The 16082-nt window shown below is 40.9% G+C and overlaps 1 protein-coding gene across 1 annotated transcript in view; it reads left to right on the top strand.

The window, feature by feature from the left end:
- Window positions 1–16082, top strand: part of lars2 (leucyl-tRNA synthetase 2, mitochondrial) — a 43420-nt gene that overhangs the window by 15331 nt on the left and 12007 nt on the right. Inside the window, exons 7-15 of the mRNA XM_066690891.1 lie at window positions 348–491; window positions 6049–6156; window positions 6411–6570; window positions 7648–7752; window positions 8434–8549; window positions 9556–9839; window positions 13357–13455; window positions 14668–14805; window positions 15188–15291. Coding sequence (XP_066546988.1) covers window positions 348–491; window positions 6049–6156; window positions 6411–6570; window positions 7648–7752; window positions 8434–8549; window positions 9556–9839; window positions 13357–13455; window positions 14668–14805; window positions 15188–15291 — 1258 coding nt within the window. The remainder of the gene's footprint in view (window positions 1–347; window positions 492–6048; window positions 6157–6410; window positions 6571–7647; window positions 7753–8433; window positions 8550–9555; window positions 9840–13356; window positions 13456–14667; window positions 14806–15187; window positions 15292–16082) is intronic.

The following is a 16082-nucleotide window of genomic DNA, read 5'->3' as shown; positions in this document are numbered from 1 at the left end:
TTTTTGACATACCCCAATAGGAAATGGGTTCAGTTGGGATTTTTGCTAAATTAATAGATAAGTAAGTTCAACATGCATGCCCAAATTCAAGCCAGAGGAGCATCAAGAATATCTGATAATATTTTCCCATCAGAGTCACTTCAGCGGCTTAAAAACAGATAATATAGTTTCAGCATTTTTATACAAACTTTATGAATGTTGTATGGAGATCTTAGCATGACCAGTCTCCTATTCATAATTTAAGAAATTTGAGCTGCTCCAGTTCAGAACATTAACAGCACACTGCATTTGCTAAATTTTATCATGAAACCTACTGGAAATCTGCATGGAAATGTTCCCTGTGCCAGGCTGTGGTCAACTGGGACCCTGTGGACCAGACGGTGCTGGCAGACGAGCAGGTGGATGAACATGGCCTCTCCTGGCGCTCAGGTGCTAAAGTGGAGCAGAAGTTGCTGAAGCAATGGTTCATCAAGACAACCAACTATGCAAAGGTGGGTCTCCAGCATCACTCGCACACATGGACAGACCCGGCAGTCCTTGGATAGTAGCCTGTTTGCATGGGAAGAGCAGGTGCAACCGAGCCTTCATCAGGTCACCTAAATCAAGCAGTGCTGAAATATCTCTGTACTTCTTCCTGTTTTTGCAAGAGCACTTCGGTGTAAAGAGAAATGCACGCTGTTGAGTTGCAGTCAAGCTGCCTCAACGGTTTGAATCACGACTTTACCGAGTTGCTCATCTTGTTAAAGGACTAGTGGGGAGCAGTACAGGATAAGACTTGATTCAGCTTGGTTCTCCAAACCACAGTTTTTTGCATGTGGAGAAAACCCATCCACCGAAGCTTTGGGGAGGCATCACCCTGGCTGGCATCATTAGGTCAGTCACACCCCCTGATAGGTTTGCATGGAGAAAACATGGTTTGTGTTTGATGATGCAATCATGTATTCAGTCTCTGTTAATTGCATATACACTGAAATAGAATTGGGGGAAAAAATATATATATATATAAAAACAATACTCTAAATGGTTTCAGAAGACACTTGTGGTGCCGCCCATTGAGTGGCCTTTGTTCCTTGTAAAAATATGCTGCATGAATGTATCATTTGCACTTCAACTGTGACTGTGAGCTGCCACTTGGCACTATCTCTTGTGTAATGCCTCCTACTCCTCTGCTGTTTTGGAATATTTTAAGGCTTAGGCATAAATCTGTGAGGTCGCTCCCAGGGAAGCTCTGTGCCGCGTCTATGCTGAGCCTCCAGTCCTCCAGCTACACAGTGTTGTGTCGGCTACAGTGATAGAGAGGACAATTCTTCAATTACAGCCCTTTGTCTGTACATGAATATTCATGGGTGAGATTCTGGCGCTATTTACATTGAACAAGAGCACTTATGGCTTCACTAAGAGATCTTTTCGAAAAAATAGAGTAGAGAAGTATAAATTATAAATAAACTGCCTTTTTATTTTTTCAAGAGATGGAGCGTTTCCCTGTTTAATTTAAGGGTTTAGGAAAAGTTATTGTTTCAGAAGAACCTGGTGTGAATCAATTAAAATGTCCATTTGTGTTAAACTTTGTTCCATGCTTTCGAAATCACGAAGACAATCTTACAAAGCTTAGTAAAAGGTTGTGGTATTTAAAAATCCTCAAACCACTGTGACCAAGATAGAAGTTATTACTTGAGGATTAATTATAAACAACTGGAAACTTAGGAAGAGCTTCATAATCAAAGGTGGTATTAAATCTTAGATAGGCATCCATGAAAGTAATGCTTTGAGAGTCATGCAGATAGTTAATCTGCACTTAAAGGGGTGTGGTGCTTTAAGAATGCAAAGTTTTGTCAAGCTTGTCACAGTAAAATAATTTTCTTTGAGAGATAACTTGTAGTTATGGTGATTTATTCTTGGCACAAAGACTGTTTTGATTATTGGGCCACTTAATCAGCCTTCATGTTTGATTGAAGATTGCACAGAAAGAAGGCTGTGGTTTACTGTCTGACTGTATCTCGAATTTTAAATGATTAAGTTCACAAAAGTAGTTGGGAATTGAATCAAGGAGACATTATGATGTACTAAATTGTACTACATTTATTTCTGTATAGTGTTATTAGAATATTTCGGAATGACCAAATAACCAAATGTATTTGTTTAATTTCCATGTACCTTTGCTGGAAAATTCCTGAGCTAGGGCTCCTAAGTGCATGATATATTTTAATTATATTTTAGAATAAGCTGTTATTACATTCTTGACATTGAGTCTATTTGGAAGTTCTGGAAAGAAATCGTTATAAAGAAACTTCGGGAGAAAACTTCTGTTGAATTCAGTGGATTGATTGTTTAAACAGGCAGTCAATGTATGTTTCAGTAACTTCACATGCATATTTTTTTCTTATTTGTAGACCCATTTTAATCAGGAAAGAAATGCGGTCAGTTTTAGGACCAGTTTGAACTGCGACTGTCAGGAGTGTGCAACACAACCACAATCCTGATCATTGCAGCTGATTTCACTGAGCATTCACACGTTAGAAGCATCATCATGAAAAGTACGTCAGACGTAGTTCTTTTGGACACAAAATTGCAGATTTAAACTACATCAAATTCATCAGTGATTAAGTGCCCAAGAAATGAAATGTAAGAATCTTGTGCTCTGGATGTCAAACAGTCTGACGCCAAGCTTAAGTGTGTAGCTTTATCCAGGACATCTTGCAAGTTAGTTTTCACGGTGTCATACAGACTGTTTATTATGTTATTGGCCGTGATGGTGCCTTGATCGCACTCAATGAAAGACAACAACCAGCAAAATCCATCACCTTCCACTGTATGAATGCACAAGCAATCTTTTGCAATCATTCCTGAAATTAGTTCTGATATCCTTTCAGCTTTTCCCGGGTCACAAGTCCACAGGCGCATAAATTGTGTAATCTGTGCCTGGCTTGCAGCGACTGATGCCTCAATTTTAGATGGTTCAGCACTATACCAGTGGAGCCTCACCGATGAACTACAGCTTGAACAAACCGTACGCCTGACAGGACTTTTGTAAATTACAAAACAATGCCAAACAGAACTTTTATTTTTAGATTTAGACATCCATACACGTGTTATTACAGTCTTTACAACCACATTAGGGGAAAGCGTTGATTAATGCACATTACTTTGATTGGTTGAGGACTGATCACATGAGAGAACAATAGAATAGAGAGGAGAGGAGGAGGTGGATTGGGGGTTGACACAAATCTAAAAAGACAAAACTCCTGTAAGTTACAGATGTAGAAAAAGAATGTTTAAAAGTATGCACATTTTTTTTAAACAAATATTTTTTATCCAGGTTTACTGTTTAAACTCTTACAGCCTTACTTAAAATGCGCACAATCGTGTATCCATCAGGCTGTCACCGTGCAGTCACAACATCTCGGTGAAAACAAAAAGAATTTGTTCTCTCCTGTACTGTTTTTTAAATTATTCGTGTCCATGTGCATTTGAAAGTAAAAAAAATGAAAATAAAAACTGGTGAACGTGGGATTTCATAATAGATCGAGGGTGGTTTTTATCTCGGTTCAAAGTTCTACCTGGAGAAATGTTCTTTGTGTACTGCATTGATTCATAGAGACGTCATCTGCTCTCCGGCTCATTGTATAACACAGTGCGGTATTGCTACATTGTTGAGCATCTTTTTTTTCTTGTTTTGTTTCTTCTCCAAACGACCCTTTGATTGCAGATAGGCGGCTGTGAACTTTTCATCCCCTGATTCAGAAGTGCTCTCTGCAGCCGTGACCTGTGTGCTTTCCCCCGATAACCTATTCAGATGGCAAAAGTGCTTTCAGAAATCCTCATCTAAATATTTCCATTATAACACTTCAGCCATGGCGTGTATTGGGGATGAATCATGAAGTTTGTAATTTGGGTTTGTAGAGCAGCCTATTAGCAGCAATGATGGATTGCTGTCATTACCAGTTTAATGGAGTGAATTTTGTTCTGCACATAATAGGCCTAATTGAATGAGAAAATTGAATTCACCAAGGTTTTGCTACTGTAATGTTTGTGCATGTTTGTTCCCTGTGTGGTTTTTAAACTGCAGGAAAAACAACAAACCAGGGATGAAACTCTAATAACAGCCTAGAGAGTCTGACAGAGGTAGTGCTGGAAATACAGTATCAGAAAACATAGTCAGTGATTTGTCAGAACCTAAGCCAGGACAGGGGGCTGTGAGGAGAGGGGATGTGTGTGGGGCATCTCTGTCATCCTCTTTGCCCACACTCTGTCTCCTGCACGGCTGCAGATCATTGAGGAAGAACCCACTGTGCAAATTGGACAAACGAGTAACTCGGACCATCCAGAGCTGGTATCTCTCCACACAGATTAACCTTGCACCATCAGAAAAGCCAGCCCATGCGGAAAGCAATCTCAGCAGCTGATGAAGTGGAAAATAATGACAGCCGTTGGTGCTAAAATCATTTCAGAGATGTTAAAATGTTTTTTTCTCTCTCTCTGGTGTCTGTCACTCACTCTGAGTTTTAATATGAGTGTCTGTAAAAGAAAAAAAAAGGAAAAAGTACAGCCTCTTCCACTGTACATTATTCTGGCTTTACCCATGTTTTAAAACTTTGACTCCTCATGTCTTCAATCATAACGGAAATGAACACATTAAAAAAGGTGTTGTAGGTGTTGTATACCCCCCGATTTGATGAAAGTATATAGAAACACCAAACGTTTTAAAATACACAAAAGCCTGGGTTTGGATTGTTTGGAAAGAAGGGGGGGAAAATGCATTTTCAAGTCAGGTGTTGCAGAGAACTACAGTAACCACTGATTAATTTGCTGTTTCCAAGCAACCAAACAAACAAGTGCAGAACTAGTAGAAAATCAAGGCCATTGTTTTTTTTGTATTTGGTGCAGCTGTTGTTGTGTTGTGTGATTTATGCTGTTCTCTACAGAACTGCATAGTTGTAATAAGGCACATAAGGATGCTGGTCTTGTCGGCAACAGGCAGCATAGATCACTGAAAAAAGCGATTGGCTGATGAACTTGTCGAAGTTTGTAATTAAGTGTTAATCTGTTTTTACTGGGCAGAGACATCTGGGGAATGTACAGAATTATGCGCAAAGTCAAAAATGATTCCCGCCGAGCAGTTCTGTCACCCTTTATACTTCTCTTTCAATTTTAGCCCTCATCTCTGCTAGATGGCATCGTTCACTTTTCATAAGGGTAACAAATGTCTGCTCTGGTGTTGTGCGGTGGGCTTTACCACACATTAGCATTTTTCTCCTACCAAAGCAGTAATGGAATGTGATGGGGGTAGACAGAGACATCAGCTGGTATCTGAAGCATTTTATATGAGCTCAATTCACGGAAGTGGTCTCAGCTGTGACTGTTGTATTTATGGTGTCATTATTATGCATGGTTTCACAAAATGAAGTCCTCCGACGTATACATTTGAATAGGAATGTGTCTGATGTTGTGATGACCTTTTTTCGAACTTGTTCCTTTTGTGTGTCTGTGTGTATCTCCCTGCTGCCATTATCAACTTTAGTCCTGTGATATATCAAAGCATTTCCACTGTAACTAGATCCCATTTCAATTGCTTCCTCAGGGCTGTAAATTGGATTTAACTTAGAAACCGGATGACTGTCCCTGTTGAGGTTTCATATCAATAGATAAGGACTGTCAAATAAAGGAGAAGTGGTTTTGTAGGCCTCTCTGGGTTGGGGATATTGGAGCCAGACATAGTTACATCATATCATTATTACAGTCTCATTTAAATGATGGGGTTGTTTTTTCTGCAGGTTATTTACTGGGCTTCCTGCAATGTAGTAATATGCAGTTATAGAAATTGTCACTCAGTTCCCCTCTAGCTTTGCATGGCAGATTGCAACCCTAGCATCATCATTAATAGTCCTATGAATATCCTCACACCTCCACTTGAGACAGAGATGGCAGTATGTGTGAGATGTGAGATAGCCGGACATGTGGTTGAGAGAAAAGAAAAGAAAATGCACAATTCCTTGCCTTGAAATTATTGTGTTAAAGGGGAAGTAAACATCAGTCTTTGTATTCACACAGTCACTCCTGGACGCACTGGCGGAGCTACCCGAGTGGTACGGTGTCAAAGGCATGCAGGCTAACTGGATTGGAGATTGCACTGGATGCTATTTCGACTTCCACTTAAAGGTAGGCTGCCCACACGTTTAGTTGTACATTTTCTTTTGTAAGCTTGCCTTCCATTGGCCTCTTCCGCCCAGTATTTACTGATCCTTTGCACTGGCAGCCATCTTGATTCCATCGTCTACTACAGCTGCACAACCTCTAGACAGCATTCAGGGGGAAAATCTGCTCGTTTGTGCACAGTCGGGGTCCGCTTTGCTGGTGTTCCCCAGGACCGCAGCATCTGTCCGATCCGGCTCTGAAGCTCTGTGTGCCCCCAGGTGAACGGAGAGGAGACGGGCGAGAAGCTGTCTGCGTACACCTCCACTCCCGAGGCCGTGTACGGAGCCGCCTACCTGTCCATCCTGCCCTCTCACCGCCTGCTGCATGGCTCCAGCCCCGCCACCCCGGCCCTGCAGAAGGCCTTTGAGGCTGGGAAAGGTGAAGAGTGCGGACTGTATATAATTATACCTATTTTTAAAGGGATTTTTATTGACATTGCTTACTGGTTTTGCAGTCATACAAATGCCACACTCTGGACTTTACATGAGTCCAGTTCTGTCATTGTGAAGTAGTAACACTGAGAGCAAAAGTAGGATGACAATGGGGTCTTTGAACCAAAAAGTCAGTTGGAGACCAAGCCATGCGGTGAAGTGGAGTGTCCAGAGAGAGGAGAGGAAAATGGCAGGGTCTGCAAGGACAGTAGGAACTAAACATGACTGGCTCATGTTGTCCAACAGCCTTAAGTGACCTCATTTATACCAACTTGTAGGACACGTGAAAGGTAGGGATGTAGGGATTTGGATTTGGGCCAATGCTGCTTTTTAAAATTGAGTTCCCATAGGAACCTCTTTTTAGGCAATGTTAGGTTTCATAAAATGCCAAACTGACCTTTGTTTTACAGACATGCCATGAGATTTCCGATGTCTAGACTTCTCAGACCTGTGTTTGAAGAAACCAGTGTTCAACTTCACATTTTCTAAGCAGGGCCTGAATATATTTATATGTGTATTTAAAAACTATTTAACATTCACTGCAGACCTTCAATGGAAATTAGGATGTTGGTTAATTTGAAGTGATCAGGGGTGCCTGTTTGAATAGCAAATCTAAAGAGTCTTTTCTGAGATGAAAATAGCCCAGGGAAGCAGCGATGGGTAATGGAGCTGCAGTAATTACAGTATGGCTCCTGTATATCGTGCCACATCTTTTTTGTGGTACTTATTTTGACACAGAAACCTGAGTCTATTTGCGTAGTGCTCACGATGGGGGGGTGCCGAGTGCGGAATGGGAGATAACTTGCTTCCTTGCATTAATTTTCACTTTAGCTCTCTTGACTGTGGCTCTCTGCCCAAAGCCCTCTTGTGTTTTAATTGGGAATCCCAGGAGGTCTGTTTGTAACGTGTGATTGTTCATAATGAAGAGTAAGGGGAGGTTATACCTTATTACTGAATCAGGCAGCGTTTTAGCCTTGATTTTAATTATATTTATTTAGTTATTTGTGCATCTTATTTCCTGCAGATTGCCTGACCTCAGTCAGCGCTGTATGTTTGTTCACCGGCGAGGAGGTCCCTCTCGTCATCTCAGCGAAGCCAGAGTTCGAAGGTCACTTGGATACTGTCATAGGTAAAGGATGCAGCAGATAACTTGTTGTTGTTTTTTTGGCTGGGGTGTGAGTGCCAGCTTGGGTACTAGGTTTTTAATTGAACAAACAAAACCTATTCCACCCTGTCTGCAGTGTGGAACACCGCACTTGAGCATCTGTTTCTCAGGGATTATGAAGATAACATGTCCTTCTTGTCAGAGCCACATTGGTCCTACTCGGTGGTTTTAATGAGCATATCCAACCATGCTTTTAGTACATGAAGACAGGATTTTCTCACCTTTTTCTTTTTTTTTTTTTGCTCTTGTCCTATCATATGCCCCAGCTAAACATTGGCAGGGTAAAAGATGCTTCTGTTTTGATCGTGATTTTACCCCACACATGAGTGTTAGTAACTTGACTTCACACAGAAATCGCAACATAACCCCTTAGCTGAAATCAGTATAATTTAACACAGAAATCATTAAAATAAGTGAGTATTCTTATGGAGGAGTTGAAGAAGAAAGTTATCACTAGAATGTCTAGGTTCAAGTTACAGGTGGGGGTCTGCGAAACATTTAAGTTTTTTGTGTGTTTTCTATCCCAGCCATAGAAACAAAGTGTCGGTGAGTTTGGCTGCATTGATGAAATTCCACAAACATGATTCCTCTGATCTGAATGGCCCCCTAATAAGCACTAACACACTCTCCTTCTTCTGCTGGCAGGTATTCCTGACACCAGTGTGGAGGAGGCAGCGGTGGTCAAGACTCTGGGACTGAAGGCCTTCACTGTGCTGCACACACAGCCTGATGGGTCTGAGACTCTCCACAGCTCAGCAGAGGTCAGGAATTGTTATTTTCTCTTTTGTATATAATGAGTATTAAGCAAAACATACTGAAACGCTGTGGGGGGTAGCCCTGGTGCTGCACTGTTACTGGGTAGGGGATGGGGAAGTAGATGTGCCAGACAAGGGATATGATGCAAATGGTGTATTTCTTTACAGTGCAGGAGTGAATGAAAACGTCTGTCCAATGAATGCTGAAACATCCTCCCATGGCTTCTGGGAGGTGGGGAGCTGTCCTGTCGGCCATTTTGTGCTCCCCTTAGCATCATGTTACAATACACACACAAAAGCTCAATACAATAGTGACATACATGTGAATTAATGCTTTTGAAAACAGCCTTGTTGCAGTAATTTCTCAAAAAGTCATCAAAGATGTGGTCATATTGGAAATGACTACTGTAATATGTACTTTACTGCTTCTCCTTTTACAAGTGGTTTTGTTGAAAATAGAGCTTGGGGAAATCTCAATCTCACTGTATGTGGCTGTTATTCAGTTTTAAAGGAAGCAAAGCTAATTAATGTTTTTTTATTCATTTGAAACGGCAGCAACTGCTGTCACATTACCATTAATCTGCCGTCTGTGTAATGAGGATACAGATTTTCACTAGAGGCAACAATTCCCTGGAGTTCTTTACAAACCAAATGCAATTAACACTATTCAAAGAGAAATCATTGATGACAAACACACACACATACTCACAAGCAACAACAACAAAAAAATACAGATTGATGACTTAAAAAAAGATCTGAGATGAGGGTATATGTGATTATGTCCACATTCTACCAAATAATTTTTGAAAGCCTGTGACAGATGTAAAGTAGGATGCAATTCTTAGAAATCCACAATAGCTGTACAATCACTCCATTTAATAATAGAGAAGGAAAAATCTACGCATTTGTATGTGGAGAACGAACAAGAGCAATAGGGAGCAGGTCCAGGTTGGATTTATTTATTGATTGATTCATTTTCCCCTTGATGAAACTGTCTCCCTGCCTGCCTCAGTTCACAGGCCTCCCCAGACAGAAGGCCTTTGACATGATAACCCAGAGGGCCAGAGAGATGAAGGTGGGTGGCCACCTCACCAGCCCCAAGCTCCGGGATTGGCTGATCTCCCGTCAGCGGTACTGGGGCACCCCTATACCCATCATCCATTGCCCGTCGTGTGGTCCATTGTCTGTGCCTGTGGAGCAGCTCCCTGTCGTGTTACCCAAACTTCCCTCCCTCACGGGCAAGGGGGCATCTCCTCTGGCAGCAGCGGCCCACTGGACTCACTGCCACTGTCCCCAGTGAGTATGTTCTGTATTTCTGAGACAGGAATGTGTTATTCACAGTAGCAGTATTTATTCCCCTGGAGCAATGAAGGAGACCTCAAGCTCAATCTGTGGTTGTTGAACTGATTCTGATTCGGGTCCTTAGGGATGCTTTGTAAAATGCTGATGGGAAGCTAATTGAAACAGAGGCTGTTGCATCAGAAGGCCACAAACCGATTCGCAAGAAACAGCAATTGTTGTTATCTGGGGAATGTATTTTTGAGGAAACTTAGCTGCCAGGTACAGATACTTATAAACTGATCATTGTAAGTCACTTATTGATCTATAAAAAAACAAAAAGCATTTTTATTTGGTCTTGAAGTACTTGAATCTGTTCGAGTGCACAGCAGGAACCTTCAAAGCCAGGTTCAGTCCTGCGAGTGCATTTGAAACCTCAATCACATTCTTGCTTTTAAGAACAAATGATCCTCTTGTAGACGGATGGAGAAAAAGGTCATAAAGCATACAATGGGCTATTGCTGAAATGCCATAGAAGCTTTAAGTAGTATATTTCCCTGTTTGATAGAAGAATAGTCTTTTGCAGAGTCAGGCACCCTGCTTTAATGACAGAATTAATGCTTAGTGTAGAGTGCAGTGTAGAGTAGAATTTATTATTATTATTTAAATCTTAGTATCATGTGCGAAAGGCAGGGGAAGTCGCAGTAAAACAATACAGGTTCCAACAATACATCAGTAAGCAGGAGCATAAGGAAGCATAGTTATATTAAGTGCATAATTACAAGTGTGCTGAACAGCTCAGGAGAACAGGATGCTATATTACAGGTACAGTCTGAACCAATGTGTCTTGAGAATGAAACTAAATAGTCTAGGAAGTCGAAGTCATAATAATTTTGGCCTAATTATAGTCCAGCAGAGTTTTGATCTGATCCCTTATTTAAGCCTGTGAAGGTTTCATTAGCAGTGTCAGAGACTGTTTTTGCATCGAATAGCTGCATGAGTCAGCGCACATAGGCAGGAGTTGTTAAAAACATAAAAAAAGAAAAGCCAATCTCCCAGTATCGTTCCTGTTGTTGGAACAGCCCTGTTTCCCAATAGATGTGGTTGTATTTTAATCCTTGGGGCTTACTTAGGACTGTGAATATCATTGTGCAGAAACAACTAGGCCAAAGCAGTGCTATTACCACAGGTAGAAGTTAGGGAGGAAAGTCCACTAAAGCGAAGCAGTGCTCAGTAGACCCTTTTGTAAACCAGTACAGAAATGACACAGACCCCGTGTATGTGATATTTGTCAATTTCTATATTGTTCTGAGAACCAGCTTGGATGGTATCATTTCTCCTCTCGCTCTACTCTAAACACAAAACAGATCAGCAGCGTTTTTAACCCATCTTCCCATGTGACGCAAGCTTAGTGTTCACATTGGTCGTTATATAACTCTCCTCTCCGTGCCATTGCATCAAACATGTTTACCTCGGAATTAATTCATTAATTTAATGCACATATTGTTGCAATCCATAACCTTTTCACTTATTCAGGCAGCACATTCTGTGACAACGAATCTGTCAAAGCCTCTTAACTATACACTACCCAGGCAGATATCTGTTCTTGTGCTCAAATGTGTGTTTGTTTATTTATTTATTAAATTATTTTTTGTGAGCAATTCTGCCGGAGAGGCCTGTAGGATAAATAATTGTTTTGCTTCACCTACACAATATATTTCACATGGATTGTGTTGAACTAGATCTAACTGTGTGTGTGTGTGTGTGTGTGTGGGGGGCCCTTGTGATAATAAAATGTGAATGTTAATTCATCCAGACAATTTGAGAAACTGGTTCAAACTGATTTTGAGAGAGGCCTTTGTTATGGAAGTGCTAATTTGTTCTGAAGGGGGTTAATTATTAAAGCAGTAAGTTTTTTGTTTGTTTTTAACCAATAATCCTTAGAAGACTGCATACAGTTTTGGTTACGAGACTACAAAATATCATTGCATCTGTGAAAAGGGATCACCAAAGACAGAATTGACTGATGGTAAAAAGCAAGCATATTTATATATATATATATATATATATATATATATATATAATATAATTATTATTTTTTTTCTTCACTTCAAAGTCAGTATTCAGTTAATCTGTGCCACAGCATCCCTTTTTTAACGTCAGACGTCAGACACTAGCTATCTTTCCATCTGTTGAGCGTGCTTATCCGACTATCGTTTCGGAGGAGTGAGAAGTTGTGCAGCCGCCCTGTGGTTTCTCGCGGCAGTCTCGGCACGCAGCTCTTTTCCCGGGGAGATGACAGTGCTGTTTTCTGGGGAATCAAGACAGTCAGCAGCCCGGCTCTGTCTAAACCTGTTCATGTCAAAATGGGAGAAGTGATAACTCTCCCGACTCCCATTAGCGCCGCATCGCGACACGGAAGGTGGAAAAACGCATGAAAACTGACAAACCAAAAAACCTCCAAAATGCTTAAGGATAACAATACCTGCAGGGGGAAATCAGCCTGGCTTGTCTGAGTGACAAATTTGGCATGATTTTTCCGATTTTTTTTTTGTCTTTTCAGAGACATAACACATACAGAGACATAAAGTGAATGTTTCGACTCAGAGGTTCTTATTTAAGTGACAACCGATATAACTCAATCTGATCTCAATCTCAACCAGGCGAAGTTCAAGTCAAACATACAAAAGGAACAGGCCAACAATCTTTAATTTGGGCACATAGCCTTTCTGGCCCTCTTTTACCTTTTTTCCAGGGGATTCCTAGTGGACAATCATTTTCAGTTTACATTTCCCAGCAATCCCAGAACTTTGGCTAGCAGATCTTTCCTGTTTATTCACAGACAGACACATCTTGGACAAATCTGTCTGGGTCTGAAGGAGTTAAATTGCTACACCTACCCTGTCGCTAAGCAACCTCGAGGCACTTAACACTGCACAGTTAATTGCAGGCAATGCATTCTGCGCTTTATATTATTTGCAATGATGACAGTAGTTTTATTGCATTCTAAGTTATTAATGGAGATCCTACAAGAGGTCAGAAGTATCTCTGCATGTCCTCTTGTGTCTCTGCATGACATCATTCGTAATAGCCTCATAATTATAGTCAGATATGAGACAATCAAGCCTGATTGGAGGATGCAAGTTTTTGGAGAAGTCATTATGTAAGTCGCAGCAATTGTCGCTTCCAGAGGACCTTTGTCCTAGTGTCCAGACACGAGCTGTCATCTCTGAGGCTTGCAATTTGTTAAGATAAAAAAAAGTGACTCTTACGACCGTGAAGTAACAAATAAAATCATGCATCATGTCTTTGTCAATCAGAGCACTATACATACACATGACAGATATATCACTGCAATATATCCGATATATCAGTGCAATGTGTGTATTGGGAGGCAGGAATTCTGAGACAGGAGCTTTTAATCAAGGAAAATGTGTCAATATTTGCCTGTGCACTCTGGGTCTTCTGGTTTCTGTTTATTAGTATGTAAAGGGCTAATAATAATGGTTATTAATAATTATAATCTTTGTTTAAGGTGTAAAGGCCCAGCTCGCAGGGAAACAGACACCATGGATACGTTTGTGGACTCTGCCTGGTACTACTTCAGGTACACAGACCCCAACAACACACAGAGGTAAGGAGCAGGGAATGTCATGGGATTCAACATCTACTAATCCAGAAAACTGCCTGATTTGATTACTGTTTGTTTTGATACTGTAACATGTCAGAGGGCACACCTCGGCTACGTGCTGTGCAATAGGGCGAGCTGTAAGTCATTAGTCCTGTTTGGGATTAATTCCTCTTACTTATCATCAATAATATGGCAATGAAACAAGTCTGATTTTACCTCGCCTTCCCCAGTGGAATTGATTGTGAATTCAGTAGGATACTAGGTAAGGAAATCTGTATCTTTGTTTTTTTTTTTTAAACACTCAAACTGGACTAACCCGATTTAGAGGATTGTGTGCAGGGAGTTCAGAGTGAAGGAGTAAACAGCTGGATGTGCAAGGTGTGCGTCACAGTGAAGTGCATTATATCCTGTTGTTTTGAAACACTTCGGAAATCCACAGGTTGTCAGTCGGAGCCCCAAGTGTCCTCAGAAGAAATTGACTTGCACTGTGTTGTCTCGCATGAAGGGGACATGAGTGTGTGTTTGACAGAGGCTAGGCTGTGGAGAGGAATTGATGATTCAGTTAGCAACACATCAGACAGCAGGTGCCAATAGCCTGCCTGACGTCTAAAACATCTCGGGCCGAGATCAGACGGTGATAAGCTGCTGGCAAGAACGGCTGGCTCCAGTGTATATTCTGGCATGATTTATATATTTATGTTCATTCCCCAGCTTCTGGTTTCTGACGTCATCAAACTCCTTATTTAATTGACCTCTGTTGGCTTAATTTTCTTTCAATGCACTGGTCATTAAAAAGACCTGAAGGATCTTGAAGTCCAATCTACAAGCCTTGTTTAATCTTCCTCCTGATAACTCATGTCTCTCTCTAGTGTAGTAATCTAAATGAGGAACATCGACTCTCGGCCTGCTTGATAGTTTAGGAAATCATTCTCCTTTTTTCTAGTCCAAGGCTGCCACCTAGTGTTATAGTCTTAAAGTATGCATTAGTCTGTGGCCAAACATTGTTCCCGTAATCAAAAACATGTATATAAGGATGCAATTAGGCAGTTCACATATGAATTGTTCTTTTTTTTATATATAAATGATAGTATTCTTTCAGCTTTTTCTTCTTTAACAGTGTTTTCCCTCTCTGTGAGGTAACACAGCACATCTCTTGTTGTGTTTGTGATGTGAATCTCAATTCTGTGTTGTGTTTTTGTTGTTGTTGTTCTGTAGGCCGTTTGATCGGTCCCTGGCAGATTACTGGATGCCTGTCGATCTGTACATCGGAGGCAAGGAGCACGCCGTCATGCACTTGTATTACGCCAGGTTCCTCAGCCACTTCTGCAAAGATCAGAACATGACCTCTCACAGGTACAGTGGAACAGTTGGTTATCAGTTCGGTTTTACTTTTGTTTATTCCCCTGCTTTATTACTTTAATGTATCCATTCAAGGGCAATGACAGCATGCGTCATGGCCAGGAAGTACCATCTGGTAACACAGTTAAAATATTTACTCTAGAGCACTACTAAAATATTTGTTCCATCTTTCCTACGACCAAGATATGATGTGGAATATTTGGGGACAGCTGCGAAAAAACAACACTTGTTACTTGTGTTGTATTAGTGCATTCACAGCTAGAATATTTGCATTAATAGTTTAAAAAAATAAATGTTGCTGTAATGATTTCCCCCGACTGCTTGTTGTGTTTGAAGTGTGGCTGCTGTATGCCTCACTGGACAATGTCTTTCAAAGGGAGCCGTTCCGCAAGCTGCTGGTTCAGGGCCTCATCAAAGCGCAGACCTTTCGCTTGGCCGACGGCGGCCAGTACCTCAGGAGAGAAAACATCGACTTCTCAGGTGAGACCGGGCCTGACTGCGCCAGCGCTGCCTCACTCTGTAAAGCAATGAAGATTAACTGTATTTCTCCTCTGCTGTTTTGTTCACTGAGACACATTTACCTTTATGTGATCGGGACCTCAGGGTTTGGTGAATGAACACGTGACAATGACATGGCAGTTGGCATAGTTATTTTTCATAGCATTGACTTTACCCTTCATCTGGTCCAGAAAATAAACACTTGCATCCAACGTGCTGATAATTAAATTCCCTTCATGGTTTTCTCTGTTAAACGCAATATGTATAAACAATATGTATATGTGTATTGAAGTGAAGTATATTCCACTCAATCCAAAGGGATGGTAGGTTAGTCACTGAAACTCCCAAAGAAAGAAAACATTTTGGATTTATTATTTTTCCCCCCTGACTTTTGAATCGCCTGGCAACCAAATAAACATGCCAGTTAACAAATCATTGTGGCGTAGCAGTGGAAAGTCACGGCTTTGTCTGCTCTGAATAATTTGGACTGTATCTGATTGTGAATCACAAGAAGATCTGACAGAAATAAGTATAGATTCTTGTACAGCCCCAGCCATCTGTTAAAGTAAGCAGTCTTTCTCAGTTTTAGATGGTACTTTAGTATGAGGTTTGCCTGATATACTGTATGCAGAGTTAACAGTCAACAGCAGAGTAGAACATATGAATCATCATCAAGATGTTTTAGGTATTTAGATTAGATTATATAATAATTTAGATTATCATGGCTTGGTCTTAATAACCCAGTAAATGTGGCATTAATACAGTTAATGAAT

This window comes from Amia ocellicauda, chromosome 18, assembly GCF_036373705.1.
Source record: "Amia ocellicauda isolate fAmiCal2 chromosome 18, fAmiCal2.hap1, whole genome shotgun sequence".
NCBI classification, from domain to species: domain Eukaryota; kingdom Metazoa; phylum Chordata; class Actinopteri; order Amiiformes; family Amiidae; genus Amia; species Amia ocellicauda.
This window is presented reverse-complemented; position numbering and strand designations above follow the sequence as displayed.